Source organism: Haemaphysalis longicornis, unplaced genomic scaffold (genome assembly GCF_048455015.1).
Source record: "Haemaphysalis longicornis isolate Haplotype H1 unplaced genomic scaffold, Haemaphysalis longicornis Haplotype H1 scaffold_3, whole genome shotgun sequence".
NCBI classification, from domain to species: domain Eukaryota; kingdom Metazoa; phylum Arthropoda; class Arachnida; order Ixodida; family Ixodidae; genus Haemaphysalis; species Haemaphysalis longicornis.
The window spans coordinates 175388294-175411405 of NW_027526335.1; the positions used below are offsets into that span (position 1 = coordinate 175388294).

Sequence of the window (23112 nt, forward strand, 5' to 3'; positions counted from 1 at the left end):
AATGCCGCGAACCATACATTGGGTTTGTTTATTTGTGTTTTGCTTTTACCGCCCGGCTGCGCCGGTCTGCGTTATCTCTGCGCCAAGGGAAGCGCGTGTTCCATTCTTTCTTTCTGTGCCGCATGTGTTATCTGTTGTGATAGGGAGAGCATTCCGATCTAACGTGAACAGCCCAGAATAATCTTCTTGGGTCTACTATGTTCTCGATGCGAATCGACGTTTCGAGAACCACGCGCGCCAAAAGATAAAAAGCCTGCAGTGCGGACGCCGGGGCATTCGATTCTGCGACGCTCGCCGACGCACGTACGTCACTTTGTTGACCACTGCTTCGCCGCCTCTGTATTCTTTTCAGTTATTAGGGGAGCACAAGTTCGCTCCAATAAACTTGTTTCTTTTCCAAACAACTGCTTCGTCCTTGGCTACGTGACAATATCAAGCGCGATTCCACCGCGGCGCAAATGCAACATTGCAATGTAAAATTGTTTCAGTCACTTCGGCTGTATTTTTACAAAACGTCCGCAATGGTTATTTAAAACTTCACTGCATGACATTGGGAAAATACAGAGCTACGGTAATTTTATTTTTGCATTTCAATATGCAAAGTGATACACTCTATGCGAAGATTTTTTACAGATTGATTATTGTCACACTCACCTAAGCAAGTTTGCTGACTCGGTATTGTTGAAGCGTATTTCGAATACTTCTCGTGATTGGTGAGCACATTGGCTATTGTGTTTCACATAAGTTAGCTCACAGTATTCGGCGCCGACGATTCCCGGAGGCTTGTTCTTATTTACCCCACGATGCGTTGTTTGAGCATCATTGTTTTGGAAACTGCAAGTCTCATTTCGGTGGCATGTATCAAATGTGAATGCAAATTAAACCAAACACGATGTAAAAGATATATCCTCGATTCAAATATGACATACGTGAGATTTTCGCGCATGCAGATGGCGATTCTTGCCAAAGGTGCTGGCCGGCGTCTCGGAGAGGACAACAAGAACGACGCTACTGGGTCGAACAGTATCGATGCCAGTCGGAATCTCGCCCTCAGCGGCTCACAAAATCGTGCACCCGGACGCCGAGCTTGGAGTTGCCAGGGGTGCGTCCACTAAAATTGTGCCGTTCATATAGCATGTTGCAACGAATTAGTTGTACCCCCAATATATACGTTACTTTAACCGAAATTTTTCTCAAAAGATTGCTTCAACACGACAGCAGACTGATGACACTTAAAATAAATTCCGCTATGGCGGGCTGACAGATGCGTTTTGTGGAATTGCCAGTGTTGTAAATATGTATGCGTGAACGAACGGGGTGAGAGACGGTGGTTTAGGGTCGACAAGTTTACGTTAGAGCTTAGGTATCAGTTATGCCTATTTGTTTGTTAAATACTTCGTTTCTATGGGTAAACCTATCGCAGGCTATGATACGCGTGACAGTTGAGGGCTACAGTTTCATCAGACCACCCGGGGCCGAATTTCGACAAACCCGCATTTATGCTTCGGTTGTGCATCAAAAAAAGGGCTAGCAGCCTGGCCTGGATTAAATCTACACCATCATGGCTGAGGCACGTAGTCACAGCGGTAAATTGTCTGGGCCAAACGGGCAGCCACCCTCCTGGTACTTGGGTACCAGGGCGAAACGTTAGTGTAAAATTTATATTGTCACGTAGCCAAGGATTCCGCAGGCCTCTTCAGGAAGCAAAGTTTGTTTGAGGGGACCTGTGCTGCGCTGAGAACTCAAAGAATACAGATGCACCGAAGGAGCCGTAAACAAGGTGACGCGCACAGACGGGTCTTTGGGATTCGAATGCTACAGCGTCTCCCCTGCGAACACTAATATATCCGCGCTAATATTTTTGGAACCGTCGAATTACGTTGAAGACACTGGAAATTAAAGAACTTCGTTCTAGTGACGACAAGATAAAGCATACTGACTATCAAACAGGACAGCCTTTGTGGCATACAAAAGAAAGAGAAGAGAACACGCGAATCACTTTGAGAACCGATGAGACAGATGGGCGCGGCCAGGCGCTGGAAAAAAAGACACAAATAAAATACACCGAACGAATGATTCGCGGATAAACCTACCCTCTCATAGTGCATCGATCCGATGGCACACTAAAACGGTAGTCCTAACAGTAACAAGTCCGTCATCTGGGGTAGTGAGCGCTTACGCGAACCACGTGGACCACGTGGGGCCACGTGCGTCGTTGTGATGTGTAAGAGCCACCGTCGTGGACAACCTCGTAGATCAGTTGGCCTCAACGCCAGTGATTTCTGGAGGGAACTAAATACATTTGCAGAAGCTTTCCCCTGAGTCCCCGTCATCGGATTTCGTCCAAATTTAGAAAAGACCACCCGGGTGATACTCGGCGTCTCGTCATCGGAAGTTGTAGCGTCCAGCATCCACCAGCTGCTGGTTCGTTGTACGCACTCGAGCAAGTTGGCAAGCTTCCGATGCGCATGTTACGGTACACCGGACGTCGATTTTCTGGTCGTCGTCTTGCACGTGGGAAAGCATGGCGTCCAGCGTCATGGCTGCCTGTTTTCAAAAGAGAAGCTTGAATGACTTCAAATTTGTGATTCCCTGGATAGCTGTGTTGCACGCAAACGTACGTGTGACTTAAGAGAGAACTTCGTCCAACGCCTTATTCAACGTCAGCGTAAATATACGGCGTAGCCGCGATTCTCTTCTTTAGGCGTTTGGTTAATTTGTTCGTTTAGAGGTGGTACGCTGTTGTTCTTCGATGAACCGCGTTTCTGTATCGCAGGAACCCTTGCATGTGCTCTGCAGTGAGGGTCGTTCCGGAGTCCGCGACTAGGGCACCGCACCGCAAACTGTCGCACAGCAACCTGTCGCACCGCAACCTGGTGTACAAAAAAATCTGGCTAATTCTTCTGCACTCCCCGTTGGAAGAGCGGCTATCCTTGCATAGCGCGTTACATATGGTATGGCTACGACAATCTACTTCTTCTCGGCTCGGGACGGCGGGAACGGATCCAGACGGTCCATTAGGATTAGTTGGAAGCGCCTTGATGGTACAGCAATGCGCACGAGAAATACGGCGGGTCTTGTCGGAGGTGGGTTTAAAGCGAAGATTTACTACACACCCGGCTACACACCCCTCGAAGCTCATCGAGCGATCTGCGGGGCCCGCTGTTGGCGGCTGCGGACGTCGACAGCGGTCACCCCTGCCACTGCGGCCAAGGCCGCCAACCGCCCCCGCAGCCTCCCATGCACGCGGCGCTGGGTCGTTACGGGAAACGTGATTCGTCTCGCGCCCGGCGAACAGGAACGGTGCGTTTGCCATGAATGAACTCCTTGTTCGCCCCGGCGAACGCCGCGCTCGCCCGGCCTCCTTCTGTGAGCGTTGCACGGAACCGAACAGCTTTGAGACGTGGTCGGCAATAGAGCTAAATGAAAGGTTAACCAAGCGAAACTGAGAATCACCCAGACTAAGTCAAGCTTTTGCTTTGCATATCCTAGTTTAGTGGAGCTTAGCCGACGCCATTTATTTTGTAGCTGGTAATCATGGCAGCTCCAGACGTAATGGGTGACATCGGACGGTAAGCTGGGGCAGTAGTACTTTGCTTTCATTTTGCGAAGTGTATGAACTGCACCCAGGTCTCCGAAAGCTGGGTCTTTATGGCATGTTTCCAAAACTTCTTCCAAAAGGTCTATGGAGATGACCAGAAGATACTTTGTTCTCGTGGTGGACCAAAGTTTTCCTAACGATTACCTAGTGTTAAGGCAAGATGTAACCAGGGGCCCAATTCCTTAAAATGATGGGGCCGTCGTTTTGAAACGAAGCGGTAGAGCTATGCAAATGCATGTGTTCTTGGCTTGCGGCGCCGCTTTCAGGAACGGAGGAAGAGCGAAAACTCCCACGGCGAGCGCTGTAAGAAGAGCGAAAAGCGACACGCAATACGACAGGGGGAATTTCGAAGGGTCAGGAGCCCTTGGGAGGCACTCAATGCCTTTAGCTCCTAACCCCTAAGAAGCCATTGTAACACCGTCTGCTGAATAGCTCTTTCGCACACATGCATTTGCATAGCGCTACCACGTCGTTTCGAAGCCTGCTAATGAAGATGCTTATATTTTTTCGGTGATTTTCTTCAGTCGCCGGTTGAAAACACAGAACTCCAGTGTGCCGTCGTTTTTCTGCACAACCAGAATTGGGGCCCTGTGTGGTTTTTATAGGTTTGTAGGATGCCGTCACCGAGCATGTATCGTAATTGCGTCCCGATAGCTTTGCCCTCGTGTGAAGACGCCCGGGATGGCGACTGTCGACGGGTCGTGCTCAATGTTCGATTATAAGCCGGTGTTTCAGAAGTGGTGCTTTGCGTGGGTTAGAAATAGGCGGAAAAGAATCGTCGTAGTAGAGGAGCAACCCAGCTGAAATAGGATCGATGGGTTGACTGATGGTGTTGATTTTGAAGATGGCTCGCTCATCGAAGGCACATAGCTTACGACGGTGTACTCCACGGTATTTACTTTTGATTACAATATTTACAGATGAGTTACGACAGACATTGCAGTACTATTGCTCGAAGAGAGCTCGAGGCGAGTCCGTATCCAGCGGGGGTCTCTCTTCCTCTCTACACCAAACACCGTGGTTTCCTTAAAAAAACATGCCTCCAAGGAAGGCAGGACCAAAGAGACATAGAAGGACACATAATGAGAACATCTGGCCACTCATAGGCCACACATCCGCCCCACGTGAAGCTCACAATTGGGCAATGGGCGTGCACCCCCTGTCCCAAACTCCTTTCCCGTTCCAACCAAAGTATGCGTCAATACTCCTAAAGAATTCCCACCGGAAGCCGTGGGACGAAAAACAAACTAACCAAGTCTGACGCGTTGTTACACGGATTTCGAAAGTGGCCTCAAAGGGCCCCACAAGGTCTACACTCAATGAACCCCACATGCCAACAAACGCCTGGCGCATATCGTCGCTTGTTTAAAGGAGCCATGAAGAGAAAACAAAAGTTTGTTTTATTCGAAAGATTAGGTGTTTCATAGTACCCTAAGCCCTTTCCCGGAAGCAAATGATGCTTTATTCACTGAGAAATAAGGCAATTTAAGCCAAAATTTTAAATCTCCAGCTAAATTGCACATTTCGTGGCGTGAACAATGGCGTCATACGAGCCGGTCCATGAAACAGATGCTTAGTATGTCGACTCCTTATAGCACCCACACGCGGGAATCAAACAGGAACCGGAACTTGTGCCGACACCGAGACGGCGGCCATTTTAAAAATACTAGTAAAACCTAGTGCACCCGCAGCCCTAGTCATAGAATCGCCTGATCCGGAGAACAAAACTCTCGCCGAGAAGCTCGGGCTTGCATTTAACAACCTCACACTACTTGAACGCTCAATGCTCCTAAGTGCACGAGCGGCAGGAGTTGTGGGATACGCGGATCGACCGGAAAGCGACCATTCCGCGTAGCCACAACAGACGAACGCCCAGCCGTCGGCACCGCTGCCTCGTCAGCCCCGTAACAGACTGGTACGTATGTGCCGTATTTTTAGTACGGTTAATAATAGTTCAATTTCAGTAGCAGTATCGCTTATGCCAGTTGGGCGGTGTCGTGTATGGAAAGCCGTTCGCGCGAGCTCTCTGCTCCGACCAGAAAGATACGAGCGTCAATGCGCGGTGTGTACGGCATTTTTTCCCCTCAAGGTCAGAGCGCTTTGACGGCGATTTGACGAAGTCGGCGACGGGCGCAAGCATGTCCCAGGAGTGAGCTAACGTAAGGGTCCCTGCCGTAATCACTTCCTCGGAAATGAAACGAGCACACTCGTACTTCCTTTAGCTCTCTTTCCCCTCCGTTTGCAAAGTTCACAAAACGTAGCCACTTGCTTCGCCGAGGTTCGTCGTTGGGCAGCACATGAAAGGAGATCTCCTCACCGGCGGGGATGTCGCACTCCCTCGACGATTTCCCCGTACTACATTGGGCATTTCAAAACGCAGCAACGGAATTACATTGTAAAGTACTCGAACAAACTGAACTTTTCGGTGGTTGTAAACTGTAAAAGAGCTCCTAACAACAGCAGCAAGCCAACACCATTCCGAAATTTCTGCGACGACTGTCACTATCTCGTCGCTGCTTGCTGTTCCTTACTCCCCTCGTTGCTATTTGTACCTTTGCAGGTTGGCGATATGACAGCCAACCTCCTGTGAAGGGATTAGGATACCAAGCAAGGTCGCGGCTGTGCGTGCTGGGACGGTTCGTTGGCCTCGAAGAGCATCGAACCCGAAAATTCGTCTGCGCGACGGTGGCGACGGCGAGATGTCGAGTTCGGCTGGCGGTAGCTTCGTACGCATTGGCATACATGCTTGCGTGTTTATTCGGAACTTCAACCGTTTACTCCACCGTTCTTAGTGTCATAAAAGGAATGTGCAGTATATAGCTCACTATGCAAACTGGTAAGCCCTGCCTAACTTGCGTTTGCTTTTGCCGGCCTCCGCCAATCGCACAGCATTGTCGTGTGACATCATAGGTTCTGATGCGGGTAATGAGATGGTGGGTCGCATGGTCATTTCCTTTTTTCCTAATTATGTAGCTTATTTCAGCGAAGTTTGTGTTAAAAGTGGTGTCAGTATGGTTCTAATGAGGCAATCTTTCGAATGAACCAAACTTGTATTTTCTCTTCATGGCTCCTTTTAAAAGGTCGCCGCCGCCGACCCATGCCCGTTTCCGCGCCAACGGTTCTGAGAATTTATGTCCAATTGTCTCCGTTTCCAAATATCCCCGGATTACCTATTGCAAAACAAACCAGAGCGTGTTACAGTTGCAAAGAAAGCCATCGCGTCCGCGGCCGCCGCTTTGACATTTCGCGTCTTCGTGGCGAGTGCACCCACCCAAGCCAAGCCAAGCCAATCCAATCGAAGCCATGCCAGGCCAATCCAATCGAACCCTCCAATGCCCCTCGCGAGAGAGTGTTCGCTATCGGAGAGGAGAGGGGGTGAGCGGCGGAGAGCGCAGCTGGCGCGGCGAGGAGAATGGGGGAGGGGTAGACGCCGACAACGCCGGGTGGATGCAGGGACAAGATGAGTGAATGAGATGCGTTCGCATCTAAAAAAGCCTATTTCAATTTTTTACAATAGCGCTAGAGTGCCAGAGGTTATGCGCCAAACCTAATTTCATTTCATACCTTCTGCGGTGCCTCAGTGGCTAAGGCATTGTGCTGTTGAGCCCATCGACGGTGGTTCGACCTCGGCCGCGGTGGCTGTTTTCTGTTGGAGGAGAGAAACAAAAACGTTCTCGCGGCGAGGTATCGGCACACTTCGAACTTCCCAAGGGGATCAAAATTAAAGCGGTGCTTTCCACTACGGCAGACCTCACGGCCCAGGTGTGGGCTCGGTGCGTTGAACCCCACAATCAAGCAATCTTCTACCATTTTGTGGAATTCAATCAATGTACTTCTATTCCATAAAACAGGAGTGACTCAGTCACTTTCACTCAAGTGCGATGAAAGTAGAGTGAAATCGTGGACACGTGAACTGCGACTGCGTCACTGGTAGCTGTTTTTTTTACCAGTTTGGTTTGCAGAGTTTGTTTTTAGCATTCGTTTTAAATCATAACCAGTAAAGGAAAACACTCTAGTAGTTGGGGAAAGTGCATCGGTCTCTCGGTCGTGTTGAAATATCCGGACTGGCAACACTCGAGAGGAGAACGAATCGGTACAAGGCGTTTGTGCACAGAATCGCCCTCCCGCACTGTGCTACCCTAAAACCCGACCAGCCAGGCTCTAAACTGTGTAAGACACAAAGAAAGAGGGGCGCGTACTTTTGAGGAAATGTGAATATTTATTCACGGCATTTTTCTGGGTGTTCTCTTTTCGCAGCGGCCAAAGAAACTGGGACGGTGATGGTTGTGAGCATGCTCAGTTCCACACCCCTCGAAGAGGTAGTGGCTGCAGCTTCTCCAAACGCCGTGGTGTGGGCCCAGCTGGACATCCGTAAGGACCGTTCGCTGAGCGTGCAAGACGCGCTGCGTGCCAAGCGCTGCGGCTGTGCGGCAATTGTCTTCACCGTTGACCTTCCGCTCATTTCGCGCGACCCCGCACTCAGCGGAAGCGACTTCACGCCAGAACCATTCGGCGAAATGTAAGTGTTGGTGCAAAATTGCAAAGCTTAACCCTCTTGTGTTCCCTTTTTCGGCTGCGGACATTACGACGATAACGAAACCTATCTTTCCCTTAGGTGGCCACTGTAATTCTCCATTAAGGAGACTCCGCAACACTTTCGATAAACATTTTCCCTCTTTCCTTCGTTCCTGAAGCATTGTAAAACCTATAGTTATTGCCAACACGGAGCGGCAGTGCGTGATTTGCTCGCCGCAGCAGATCCGCTTCCCGCTCCTTCATTGCTTTTGTGACTATCTATTTAAAGTGCCCATCGAGGGCGTTTATAGCATCCTCTGAAGGAAATCCGGCCAATAGCCGCCACATGGCAGTAATGACGTGATTAGGGCGGTCTTAGGGCGGCCCATGTTTTCTGTTGGGCAGGAAACCTCGTCAAAAATTTCTGGCTGAGGTACTTTTCCAACCACTATCCTAAGTTCTGGATTGGTTGGTTAATTACGTTCTGAAAGAATTTATTATGAAGAATAAAGTTCAAAGGAGTGTTACAGGGAACTTTTAAATCGGTAGTTCAGGATTTCCTGTTTCTATGTGTTTTTTTTAAATACGTGGCGTTATCGGTTTTTGATTTGAACTGATATCTCTTGATGTTATTTGTCGGTTTTGTACCGCTGACGAAGTTTCAGTCTTTGTTTGGACAATCCGAATTCAGGATTTAGCACTGCTGTTAATATAGACTGTCGTAAAGTTGCAAGCACAAAACCTTTATGTTTATTCCGCAATAAAGGAGCAGAACGAAGAAGCGCGCACAAACAAGCACCAGCGATTGATACATTTTCGTGTTTAAAGAGCCTCATCCAGAATAAGTTCTAATAAAATTAAAATTTCACATTATGCACAATCACCCATCGGCCCAGATTTTTGTGGTTAGTACATGCCCTCTGTTTCATCACCTGATGTTTACAGAGGGCCTTCGCAATGCGTTTACTTTAATGATGTAAGCTTAGAAGGGGAGTGCCGGGGTAAATATTGTATGTGAATTAATACACAGTTAGCGCCACGAGACAACCAGTGGCAACTCGCCTAGCACACGTAGTGCAGGCAGACACAAAGCTCTGGTTACGGGGCTTCAATTGCACCAGTGCTACCGGGAGCCTGTTTCAGGCATGGCCTAAAGGGAAAATGCACAGGATATTTCATGTCAGTCGGGTCGTGTCAGTGCAGCTCGCACCTATGGTAGAGGTGTGAAAGCGTCCGGGACCTTTCAAACCATTTGTCGTAAAAGATCAAAATCATCATCATCATTATCATCAGCATAACCATCATCATCATCATATCAGCCTGTTTATTCCAGCTGAAGGGCAGCGTCCCCTCCCACGGGTCTCCAATTAGTCCGGTCCTCTGCTAACTGCGACCAATTTATACCCGCAAAGTTCTTGAACTGATCTTCCTAACGTTCCACCGCCAACTGCCACGCTTGCCTTCTCTAGGGATTCGCTCTGGCGCCCTTATTGGCCAGTGGTTATGGTGCACTCCCATAACATGCCCCACCCCCGTCCATTTCTTCGTAATTTCTACTAGTATTTATTTATTTATTTATTTATTTATTTATTTATTTATTTATTATACCTCAAATGCCCCAGTACGGGGTGTTACATGAGGGGTGGGCTGTGGTACAAATTTCTTTCAATGTGGGTTTTGAACAGAACCGGGCTTGAGTGGTGCACGACGTCGGGTGGAAGATCATTCCAATCCTTTGCTGTTTGAACAAAAAACGAGCGAAGGTGGGCAGTTGTACGGGCATGCGCAGGATAAACAGTGTTGCGGTGGCTAGTACGAGAAGAGATTCGATGTGCGGGCATGATACTGGATGCGCCAGAGAATGAATGAAAGAATTTGTGAAAAAGGGTTAGTCTAGCGGCCTTGCGTCGCAATTCTAGATTCTGAAGTTGTGCTTGGCTTTTCAGATTAGTGACACTTGAGTGATATGAATAATCAGAGTAAATAAACCTTGCTGCCCTATTCTGAATAGATTCCAACATTTTAGATAGATTGGATTGGTGCGGGTCCCAGACGGCGCAAGCGTATTCGAGTTTCGGGCGTACTAATGTTAGGTAGGCTAAACGTTTTACAGGAGGAGGGGAAAGGCGCAAGTTTCGTCTGAGGTAGCCAAGAACTTTATTTGCTTCGTTACAGATATTTATTATGTGGGGTGTCCAATTAAGATCGGGAGTTATGTTTATACCTAAATACCTATAGGAGTCCATGGGGGATAACGTAGAGCCGAAAATAAAGTATGTTGGAACCGGGTAATGTTTCCTACGATGAAAAGAAACGAGAGACGTTTTGTTAATGTTTAGAGTCATTAGCCAATTTCTGCACCATGTTTCAATTGTTAATAGATCGTTTTGGAGACTGCAGGAGTCATTAGGGTCATTAATTGGGCGATAAATGACGCAGTCATCTGCGAATAAACGGATACTTGACGATATATTATTAGGCAGGTCGTTTATATAAATTAAGAACAGGAGGGGACCGAGGACCGTACCCTGGGGCACGCCTGAGACTACTTGACAACGGGATGATGATGTCTGGTTGGCATAAACGAACTGTTCACGGTTTGAAAGAAAATTTTGGATCCAGTTTAAGACGGCAGGGTCAAGGTTTAAGCGCGAAAGTTTTAGAAAGAGACGTTTATGGGGTACCTTATCAAAAGCTTTTTCGAAATCTAGAAAGCGAGCGTCAACAGGAATATTATGATCAAGACATGAGCTGATATCGTTAATAAAAAGCGCGAGTTGGGTGTCACATGAGAGGCCCTTCTTAAAACCGTGCTGACTGGGGTGGAAAAAATTTACAGACGAAAGAAATTTGACGGTTTGAGAGTAGATAATATGTTCCATAAGTTTACAGCATATGCATATTAGTGATATTGGACGGTAGCTGGAGGGTGAGGATGACGGACCTTTCTTGGGAATTGGAATGATCTTGCCGACCTTCCAGTCTCGTGGCACCACTCCAGATGACAGTGATTGCTGAAAGATATGCGACAATATAACAGCAGAAAAATGTTTAGTGTTTATCAGAACTTTAGAATTTATGCAGTCAATACCAGCTGAAGACGTCACTTTTAATGACTCGATCACTTTAATGATACCGTGAGGTTCGAAGATGACGTTAGGCATAACAGGGAAATCATGGGTGGAAGCACAAGGAAGTATATCATCGGGTTCATCAGTAAAGACAGAACAAAATGTAGAATTTAGTGTTTCTGCGACATAGGACTCCGGTATTGTAACATTTTGTGGATCGCATAACGAGATAGGTTTCGTATGAATGGGGTTAATGGCCTTCCAGAACTGTTTGGGGTTAGTGCGTATCATGTCTGGGAGGGTAGACGAGAAGAACGTTCGTTTAGCATTTGAAATCATTGATTCGTAAAGTTTTTCAGTATTACGATACTTTTCCCATGCTTGCTTGGAATTCGACGCCTTAGCCGAGCGGAAATGTCTCTTCTTTTTGTTGTTAAGGCGTTTTAATGCGTTGTTGTACCACGGAGAAGTAGGGCGTTCTGTAATGGTGATGGTAGGAATATAGGCGTTTATTAAATGCTGCATTTTCTCTTTAAAAAGCTCCCAGTTTTCGTCAACAGACCGTTTCCAGAAATCAATAAGAAACCAATCGCAGAAAGAGGAAACTTCGTTATTCATACTTTCATAATCGGCTTTGTCGTATAGGGTTATTCTTTTCTTGATTTTGGGGGGGTTCGGTAAGTTGTATTGGAAACTCGCATGAATGACTGAGTGATCGCTTAGACCGGTTAGATTAGAAACTGACGAAATATCTTCTTAACACGCATTTGTGCCCTCACCCACACTGCTCTCTTTTTGTCCCTAATGTTACACCTATCATATTCCGTTCCATTGCTCGCTGAGTCGTCCTCAATTTTAGTTGAACCCTTTTAGTGAGCCTCCAAGTTTCTGCCCCGTAAGAGAGTCAATAGCTGTCATACAGTTTCTTCTTCAGGGACAATGGTAGGCTGACATTCATTGTCTGAGAATGCCTGCCGAATGGACTCTACCCCATTCTTATCCTTCTCATTATCTCTGCCTCATGTTTGGGATCTGCGGTTACTACTTGGCCTAAGTAGATATATTCGCTTACCACTTCCACTGCCTCGCCACACACTTCAAACCGCTGTGCTCTCCAGAGTAAAATATGCAATTGCATTTTGCTATGCACGTCGTTTTGGAAGTCATAGAGGGTGTCAGACCCGTGAGGATCTATAGCATTACTCAGTCAGAACAACTGCGAGCATAGTTGAGCGGATTTAATCAAAATAGTTGAAGAAGAAGGGTTTCCTGAAGGACCAGTTGGTTCATTGTACCACGGATAATGTGGTTTGTTGTCTTTACTTCCTCCGGTCTTTAGCGCTGTTTTTTCTTCGTTGAGGTAGAGTCAAAGTAAATTAGCGGAAACTTTTCAAGTTGAATTTTTGATACCGCGACTAATTGCGAACCTCCCTTGTAATCTTGTCTGGATGGCATTAGCTACATGTGCGCCCGCGCTAAAATAAGCTATATGAGAAAATGTCGCGACATTCAAAATACCTCCAATTGGTACTCAGTCCACTGTAATATAGTTGCAATTGGAGTGCGGATTTTGTGACAAGTGTATAGCAGCAGAAAATTTTGAATGCAATTGTGACTTGTAAACCTACTGCAGCTTTGGAAGCCTGCGTGGCCCAACTCCAGGCCACGGTTGGGACCGGAACCAGTGCTGGGATGATTTAGATGTGCTTTGTCGTGCAACGGACCTCCCCGTCGTTCTGAAGGGAGTTCTCAGAGGTATGGTTGCCAATACACATGCGTGCCATGAACAGCAAGGCGAGAACGTGCTGATATCTGCAAAGAAAAAAACTGGGTAAATAATCCACGCTGTCACGAAGGTTGGGCGCGTTAGCTCCGTGTATACTTTGTAACAATGAAAATGCTACAGGTGATGTGTTGGAAACGGTGTGTATATTTTCGCCCTCTTAGGAAATGCGAAACCCAGGGGGAGGCTTCTGCCAATACCCTTCTGAGGATATGTGCCATTTGTTGGCACGCCACAAAATATCGGTCTGGGACTTAAACGAAATCAACATGCCCTGCGGTAACGGTTGGCCAAATCAAATATGCGACTAGTGTGTTTTGGTCTGTGGGTCTACGTAATGCTTTGCGAGTGTTGGGGCTTACAAAAAAGAAAAAAATCCGGAAAAAGGTGTGGCCAATGTCTGCGTGTCCGCTATACTCTGGTTGTATGGTACCCTGTGTGAGTATTTTGAACACCAAAAACAAAACAAAAACGTGAAAGCAAACGTTGGCCTATATATTTATGCGAGTATGTGCTACTGTTCGGGTATACACACAATATGACTGATGGAACTCAAACTCGGGGAAGGGGGGGGGGACATTATACCAGGGCGCTAGACGCCCCCCCAGTTTGGCCTTTTTCCAGTCGTACTAGAAGAACCAAACTGATACAGGTGTTGTTAGACTATACCCACCGAAAATGTACCAAACTATCCTTACTTTTGACAAGAATCCGTACAATTACAGTAACAAAACAAATTTCACCAAAGAAACTGTTGGCCGTACGACAAATATATGATTCATTACTGGTGCCTTGAAGCCAGGCCGTTCGAGTGAAAACCCACGACTCAACCCCAAGGCTACTGCTGCGAAGCATCAACTCCTTTATAGCAGTTACTTGAACACAGGAAGAGTGTTCCAAGCAAACAAATAGATGGCTCTCGGGGTGTGCGTTTCTGTGTAATGCAGAATAGGGCAATTTCACGTGTTGATATGCCACGCACCCCCCCCCCCCCCTCCTAAACCCACCTAAAAGATACCGAACAGCTGTTATATGCACAAAGAATGCCTTGAATTGCGCGAATAGAAAATTTTTGAGTATACGAAACGTCGCGCTCTAGGGCAAAAGTTCAGCATTACTGGGACTCGAACTGAGGCCTCTGCGTCCAAAACCCGCGACTCAGCCTCTAGCCTATAGGCTAGGGGTAGAGTCGTAGAATTGTAGCGAATTGTCTACTGCAGCCACCCACACTCCCTTTTCACTGTCTTCATCTAATGAAACATTTCATATAATAGAGCTATCTTTCAAAAAGAGTCTGGTGACCCCGTTACAAGGGTGCGAGAATAGTCACTGAGACACCCTTTGTTCGTCGATTTGAAATCGTATTGAATACGCACTATGGACTTTAGCACACTCCCTTTCGGCTCGTGGATTGACGGAGTCTTCGGACTCATTTTAAAAAAAGACTCAGCAGGACTCTAATAACTAAGGTCAAAAAGTAGTTCACTGATTTGAAATAATAGTGACTACCCCTTATGGAGTCATACATATTCATTCTGGACTATTTGTAACCACTCCGTGCATAACAGCCCCGATACTGTCTTTGAAAGAAAGCCTAGTGACCCTTTCTCTAAGAGTCTCAAACTGGTCAATTCTTTAGCAAGCGAAAAGCTCCATAAACAGAATCAGTACGGGTTCTCTTCTTTGTTAGGGTGTACCGAGGCAGCATCGGGAGCTCTTTTTTGCATAAAAGAACAAAACTACTGCACCAAGCGATCCATTGCATGGCGACGGGTGCCCACAGGAAGTGCCGGGCTCCAAACGACATTGTAACTGAATGCCTTTCCAGGGGCGAAGCTTCGCCATTACACCTGTGCGGGCATGTGCAATCGCCCTGGTTAGGCTTGAAGAGGCCAGAAAGACAAAACACAAGTTTGGTTTAGTAGAAACACATCTCTGTTCAGATAACAATGATAGCGATTTCATCGCAAACTCCGAAAACATAATAAAGATAATGAATAAAACATTTGAGACACTGGCGAATCCCATGCCGCATGCCGGCAATGACGTCGCAAAATCCTGTTTTTGCAATTGGCGGCCGCCGAGCTAACCCACGTTTGGGACACATGACTGGACGACTGCTGTGCTGCGTCTAGATTCATTTCATCGCATCAATTGAATGATAATGTGCAGTTAATTCGCTGAAAATTGGTTTTTACGCTAGCCCATATGACGTTACTTGTGCCCATAACACATCACTGTAGCGCCAGGTTTGATAGTATTTCTAAATTTGTTGAGTTTTTTTCCTTAAAAAACCGCTTTCGGGGCTGGAATGGATCTTAGTGAGGTACTGAAGCAAACAATGTTGTATTTTGTCTTCATGGGTCATTTAAGGTTACGCACCCCTAAAGGCTGACCTCCATGCAGCGAAATGTCAGCGAATATGTGGCGAACGACGCTCGCCGGCGTCGTGACAACGGTTGTTCGCCGGTGATCTGCGCGGGCTAGATGTCGGACGCGCGGCAGCGAACGCGACCGGAAGCGTCGAACTGTATTTTAAAGCAGGAGCCAATTACAGCTTTCTAATTCCTGTCTGGGCAGAGCGTCTATGCACTCAGCAGCCAAAAAGCAGGCGCTCCTTTCGCGCATTTTTTCGTGTACCACTCTTTTCTCGTGAACACCGCATACAGTAAGCTGCCAGAAAAGTGCCACCATAGCACGGTGGGTAAAAGTGTAGCAAAAATGCAACAATTGATGTTCATTGAAGTGAAGGTCAGCGCACAAAACTTAAAGGGGTCCTGAAATACCTCCCTCCGATGCATGGATGTACATCTACCCAAAGAAAGCAATGTATTTGCAATCTCCTCCCACAAGAATTTTGTTAAAGCGATGAGTATTAGCTGAGATATTGTAAATCAAAAACTGCGCATTATCGTCGCTTCGCGTTTCCTCCTCCTTTCGACTTACTCTCCGCTGTTTACGGCGCGCGAGCCTTGCCTCCCATGATGCTGCGCTCCGCAGCGGGGACGTACTTCCGCTATTGCGCTGATCAGACTGTCGTCTGCTACGGGCAAGCTTTGCTGACACCATGAATCCCGCACTCCGCCGCTCAAGGCTGGAAAAGCGAACGAAAAATCTGGCCGCATGTATGCGGCCGCCTCGCCTTGCCCTTTCGCGGTGTACGTTGCTGGCGGCACATGACTTGTTATCAGCGGCGAACTCGCAGCCGCACGGGGAGGGTCGTGCGCTCTAAAGTCCCTCGATCGGCGTTTATCGAGGGACTTTAGTGCGCTCGTTCCCTTGATGCACCGCGCACTGTTTATCCAAGAAGCGCCCTATCAGATGTGGCCCCGCTGGTGCCGGGTCTTATTTTGCGGCGGTGGTAATTCCTGCCGGCGGCATGTGAAAAAGTCGTATTAAACCGATCCCGTGCAGAAAACGCTTCAATCATGTGACCAGTTCAGCTTGGGGCGACGCGTGGTGGAGAGCGGCAACGTTGGCAAAACATTCTCCGCCGCGGCTCTGAGCTTTCTAGCGCTGGCCGCGAGCGCCATTTCTTTGATAATCTCAAACATCGGTTGCCTTGGCAACAAGGCCCAAACCGCTTAGAAGTCAGTTACGGTTCCGTGATCCCGGTTCAGCTCGGGGCTCCACCTCGCGACATGTGGGCACTGCAGGCGTATCATTCATTCCCATTGGGAAGTGCGAGATGCGTTTGGCATTACAGGAGGCGATGGTGTGTGTGTTGTGGACGCCTTTGTTTCGCGATGAAATGCGCCGCTGTGCTTCTGCGGGTGGATAGTGCTTCCCATGGTCTGGATTATCTTTCTCGAGCGACGTACGACTCAACCTCGCATGGAGTATGTGCAGTGTGCGTGGCTAAAAGCAATCGGCTTGTGCGCCAGAGTTAAGTGACTTGCTGTTCGTCCCCGCAAAGCGCGCGCGAGGTGAGTACCGAATTTACGACGGGCAGGAGGCAACCCATCCTCTGTCAATCGTGGTTCAGACTTTCAACGCATGTTGTGACGTTGTGTTCGTTAGAAACGCATCTCTGGATTGTTTTGAAGTTGAATAAAATGTATGCGTCAAACCCGGGAATTCGGTTCAGGGCGTTCTCTGCGATTGCACGAAAGAAGTGCCACGGGTCTTCAACGCTTTCTTTATGAAACGTACTCAGGTAACAGAATATCAATGTCGTGTTATGGCCGTGTTGCATTCAATACAAACGGTTAAGCGTTTGTTTTACACTTGTTTCGTTTGTCGTAAAATGCCGAATCACTCCGGCACTCCGCTGGCAGATAAGCCGGTGAGCCGACGCTGAGCAGACGACTCATCTCTTTGCCGGAAGTGCGTGAAAAAGCCGCCCAATTGCAAGGTGTCTAGCTCATGACGAACATCTGGGAATCGATGATGTAGACATGTGAAGATGGCGGCGTCCAGAAACACGAAGGAAAGGGTGAGAAAAAAACGACAAACTTTGCAACAAAAGTGTGAGCTTTCCGCTGCGCGTAAAAGAGTAATACTTGGCACAGACGACGTTGACGACCCAATCTACCGGTTTCACTAGTTCATTTAGTGCGCTCAAAATGCCTTTCAGGGCCCCTTTAAAAGTAGCTGCAAAGCTAGCATGCAAACGCCAAACACAAACAGTTTTGATCATTGTAGCCAGTTGGTATGTCTTTGGGCCAACTATGACGCCACTTTCAAAAGAATACCGCCCTCACAATAAACAAATATGAGTTAGGTAGTTTATATCAACTTTTATTAGTCATTAGTTGCTTTTTATGCACAACAACTTGAGAGCAGGAATATGTTCACGCGCATCTAATTTTGGAGTGGACATCTGGCAACATTGATGCATGCAGTTCGTTGGTCTGCGGCGTACACCGCTTCCTGCTGCATGGAGGTTGGGTGGACGAAAAATGCGCTGCGCGTTGATTCTCGTCGGCCGCCGCGCGAACTTCGCCGTCGAATTTCGCTGCATGGTGATTGGCTTTAACGCTGCGTCTAATAATGTGCGCAGCTAGGCCGAAGTAATTGCACGCGAAGCTCCGGGTACCGCTTACCACTCATACATTTGAACGCGTGATGCTGGGCATTGCGTCAGGTCGTTGCATATCTTGGACCTGACGTCGTGTCGTCGAGCAGCGTCACACATCGTACGACAATCTGCGGGTCGGGGCCTGCTACGTATAATTAATTGTGCGTCAAGCGATCCGTACACAGTAGACGTTTTTGAAACGTCTACTTACCACTCATACGTGTGTCTCCTATTCTCCCTCAGATAAACGCCCTGTTCACTAGCGGCTACTATGTTACAACAATTACTGCGCAGTCAAATTACTATGAAGTTTAAAACTCTCAGAAAGAAAAGGGTGTCATTTCTATTACTACGTTATTTCACAGGTGAAGACGCCATCGAAGCCTTGAAAAGGGGTGCCTCTGCCGTCATCGTTTCTAACCACGGCGGTCGCCACATGGACGATGTTTGCGCCACGGTATGAAACGTGGAATAATACACGTTCCAGTTATAAGGGAACCAAGGAACAATACATTATTCAGCATACACGAAGTTTCCCGAAGAACTGCCCTATATGTCTGAAAAAATTTGCGATATCACGTCTGAAGTGCGCGCTATTAGAAAGTTTATCATTGTGCAAAGTCACCTTTCTTAGTTACTATGGAAAGTGAAACTATCGCACTATCAATTTTAAGCGCTGTCTTCCTTTGGTTCCGGAATCGTAGAGGCCCTCGGACGTGGCTTGTGGGAAGCAACCTTTGGGAAGTAGTTGTGCAAATGCCTTAGGCAACGCTGCGGATTCGTTTTGTCTGTGCTTGTACTGTTTAAGGCCTCGCTGTATGTGCTATACTTCTATTAAAAAGCACGCAGGGAAAAACGCAGGTTTTTTTAAATTTCAACGATGCACAAAGACAAGAACCTGTGCGATATATGTTACGCAACACCTTCGCTTTCAAAAAGCTGCGTTGGGGGATTAAAAAGTGGCTGGGCAGCTACGCACGCTGACAACACCACATGTGCTAAGAATGTGCTTTGTATTCACTCAACCCCTAAACATCCTCAAAGTGCTTGTGAGCCTACTTACGGCATTACTGTCGCATCACTTTATGACTTTATAGTATAGGTGTAAAATCACTCGTGAAAATATGTCCTAAGCTACTGGGCTTATAGCGGTGATGGTGATAAGTGTGAAGTAACATGTCTTTCTTTCTTCATTACACCTTCAATTGGCTGGGTCAAGTGTTTTAAAATGTTTTTTACTCCGAGGTTTCCTCATTCGAAGGAACTTTTCTCTTACTTGAAGGAACTTTTACTCAACGTCATCTTCAATAGACTTGTTTACACATTCGCAATAAACACGTAAACCTCACGCTGTGTGGGTCACCGCTGAATGGTTTAACAGTTTTCTATTCAGGCTGGTTCAATTGCAAAATCGACTTGCTTTGCTGACAAACCCGATTATCTTGATGTAGCAGCGCGTATATTTTAAGGTTAATGTACTGACTGTACGAAAGGCATGAATTTCAGTATATGATTGCTTCAGACAACTTTCATTTACAATCCATTGAATAGTCCCGCGGTTTTCGTTGATTGGGCTCAATGTAAAGGTTTATAAATGGTATCAATGATTATCTTTATGTAGAGTATTAGCAACAAGTGTAAGGTGCCGATTAGTTTCTGTCTTTCGTAAAGAGTGTGGTCCGTTTCGCCGTAGCGCATTTCCCTCTCCTGTGCCCCCCCCCCCTCCCGAAACATCCTAGTGTTCTTAAAAAAACAGCTAAGCCTAAGCCACGTGAATACCAGAGTTCTAAGTTTATTTAATATCCTTAAGTAAATGCCATAAAAAGTTCGGTGTTGGCGACCGACAATAAATAACGGAAAATATTCCGCTGCATTAAGCCCTCAGACAATAGTCCAGCGTTGTTTGCATTCATAGATCAACGAATATTGTGCATGACAGCTCGGCTGGCATTTTTTAAGCATTGTAACGGCAATTTACTCTTTTCAAAAGGCAAAATTGTTCTATCCAGAAGTGAAGGACATTAGCGTTTTGTGACATTCGGTTTGGTCATGCGGCTAAACGAGGGTGAGGAAATCGTTAGGAATGACTGCAGTGACACGCCGCTCGACCTCCCCTCTTTTGGTGCGGCCTGCCGATTCGTATCGCCAACAGATGAACGCGCGTGAAAGGAGTAGTTGACTCCCTGGCCACGCTCGGAGGTGGGGCGCTGCTTATTGCCAAAGAAAGCGCCTTGCAGCTGCTTGCACAGCTTCGTACGAATGTGGAATCCTTTGTTCTCTGTGGCACTTTTACCCTGCGGTCGTCTGGTCAGCATGCAACCTTTTTTTTGGCTCTCGGGATTGAGTTACGTATTCTACTCTGCTGATGAATTACCCTGCAAGCGTTTTCTCTTACGTGCCACTTTGTAATTAAAAACCTAACGAAACGGCGAACTATGCTACTTTGTACATCTTCTACATTGTAAAAAGCGCGGTTAAAAAGAAGGTCGCCTCCACCCCGAGCAGTCGGATTGGCCCTGGATATAAGCCCTAAGCACCGAAAAAAATTACCTTCAGATAAATACCCAAGAACGTGGAGGGGAAAGTATTCTGGAGGTTGTGGGCTTGATCCCACCCGGCAGGCATTTTTTCTTTATTTTCTTTCTTAGAAAAAATATATCTGACCCACAACATTTTCCCCTTTCGTTTCCTTGGCTGTCTTGACAGCATACGCTTATTTCAGTATTCATTCAACAAGCCCCTCATTTCCCATTTTAATTCGCTATATGCATAGCGAGGGTCTCTGTTCTGGAAGTCTTGGTGCCATAGGTAGCTTAAGAGGGTTGAACGCTGGTCGACCACTCTCGACATGTCGTAGACGCTCGAGTCACGGCCCGGGGGTTAAAAAGAAGATACCCTTCACCCCGACTTGTCCGAGAGGCGCTGGCTACCACCCCCAAGTGCAGGAAACAAGAAATACCTTAACATTAATACCCAAGAAAGTGGTGGGGAAACAGCCCCGCTGGTAGCGTAGTGGTCATCGCACTAGACCGGTATTCTGGAGGTCGTGGGTTCGGAACTCACACGACGGGCATTTTTTTCTCCACTTTCTTTCTTTCTTTCAAAAAATATATCTGACCCACAACATTTTCCCCTTGTTTCCTTGGCTGTCTTGACTGCTTACGCTTATTTCAGTATTTATTCAACCAGCCCCTCATTTCCACTTCTAATTCACTATATATATATGTATCCATGGGAGTACGTATGTGTGTGTGAGTGTGTCACCCATATTTTATAGGGCACCAGTACTCGAAGCGAGGAATAAATCTTGCGTGGTTAAAGGACCATTACAAAAGATTTTCTACAGATAAAATGTAAATCATATGCTCCGTAAATATTTTTAAAGCCGTTCAGCATAACCAGCGTGTGCGTAGTACCACACGAGACAGTACTATTTTATTAAAGGGGGCTCACTACTTGCATGTTTCTTATGGGTGCAGCTGGACGCTCTGCCGGAAGTCGTGAAGGCCGTGGGCGGCCGTTGCGAGGTGTACATGGACGGTGGCATCAGATCCGGTCCCGACGTCGTCAAGGCACTGTGCCTGGGCGCCAAAGCAGTCTTCATGGGGCGACCCATCCTATACGGCCTCGCCTACAAAGTGAGTGCACGTAATATTGGGGCGTCATGTAAATGGCTCAAGAGATGCGAACCTCCTTCTCTCGGCAGCGTCTGTCAGACCCAGGGGCAACTAAAGATCGAAAGTATACTGTCTCGTAACACCAGTTTGAAGGCTTCACTCTTTCCGGAGCTGAAGATGTATGCGGTAGATATTATGTACTTTTTCAGCCAACGTTATCACGACTGGTCAATACTGGTTGTGCTATAAACCATGCTTATTCTGTAGGCATCCGCCAAAAATACCATCTAAATTAGACTCCTCCCATGTTTTAGAGTGAAACAATGATCCTTGCTCCCTCCATCCTCAAGAAAACGGTAGCAATATTTCGACGCTTTAACCAGAGGTTCTACTCACAAATTGATGGTTATGGAGCACTCGCGTTGAAGTGCGAGCGTATACTTGAGGCATTTGTTGTCGCATTCTCCAGATCTTCGGAACTAAATGGTAGCAGGGGATGCCAATGGCGCTGCGGTAGTTATATATTTTGTCTTGAAGATAAGGTGAACACCAGTAAATTGATATTGCAAGTCAAGACACCGTGCTCTGTCCCAGTGCAATGTGCTGAGTCAAACGGGCCGCTCACCGCACCATGCTGCCGTGTCAATCATTTCAATGAGATTTTCAGTTCGGCAGTGTAGCTTGCTTCGGTATTTGATCAAAGGATGTCACGAAGTGCGCGGCCTTAGCTTGAATGTTTACACAGATGTCTGACACATGGGAGCTAATGTTACTGCCAATTGAAGGCTTCCGACACCATGCCCATCATTTTTTTTTTCATTTCAGGGTGCATGCAGGTGATGCTCTCGCGAGGAACTTTAAATAAAAAAAAATTAGCATAATATCTGAAGGTCTTTTTATGTTTCGCCGCCCGCCCCTCCAGTTATATGCCGAATTTATGACTTCATACCAAATTACTGAGTTTTTTTTTCACTAGTGGTCATCGGCTTCATTCTCTTTGTCTAACTTATACCGTGTCAGCGATATTCCAGAGGTGAGATGATTTATAATATCTGCAAGAGCTGATTGAACCATGCGTGTATGAATGAAAAGTGGCTCCTAACGAGCGTCCATCGTACTTTCAATTATTTTTTATGACTCATTCTGATGTATAAAAAAAACGTTTCGAATGCACCATGAGGCTAGCTGTTCGCGCGGTATTATTTATTGAAGACGTGAAACCATTTCCACGTTTACTGCCAGCTACGACGTGACGGTTACACACATTCGCACAGCGACGTGACGATTGCACACATTCGCACAGCGAGTGCCCAGGTTTCTAGTGGCGTTCTAAGTTGCAAAATGAGTTAGTGCACAGCACTTTCGCCCCCTGTACCGTGGTTTGGCTGCGGCGGCGGTGATGGCGGTGATGGCGGTGATGTCCGAGTAACCGAGCGAGTGGACGAGATACACCTAAGGAAGAAAGAAGACAGAGGGAGAGCGTCTGACGAAAGTGTGAAAGGGAT

The 23112-nt window shown here is 47.0% G+C and overlaps 1 protein-coding gene across 1 annotated transcript in view; it reads left to right on the forward strand.

Moving 5' to 3' along the window:
• Window positions 1–23112, forward strand: part of LOC144175815 (L-lactate oxidase-like) — a 70939-nt gene that overhangs the window by 31894 nt on the left and 15933 nt on the right. Inside the window, exons 3-7 of the mRNA XM_077704819.1 lie at window positions 951–1102; window positions 7859–8120; window positions 12821–12942; window positions 18356–18447; window positions 21470–21628. Of these exons, the coding sequence (XP_077560945.1) occupies window positions 951–1102; window positions 7859–8120; window positions 12821–12942; window positions 18356–18447; window positions 21470–21628 (787 nt within the window). The remainder of the gene's footprint in view (window positions 1–950; window positions 1103–7858; window positions 8121–12820; window positions 12943–18355; window positions 18448–21469; window positions 21629–23112) is intronic.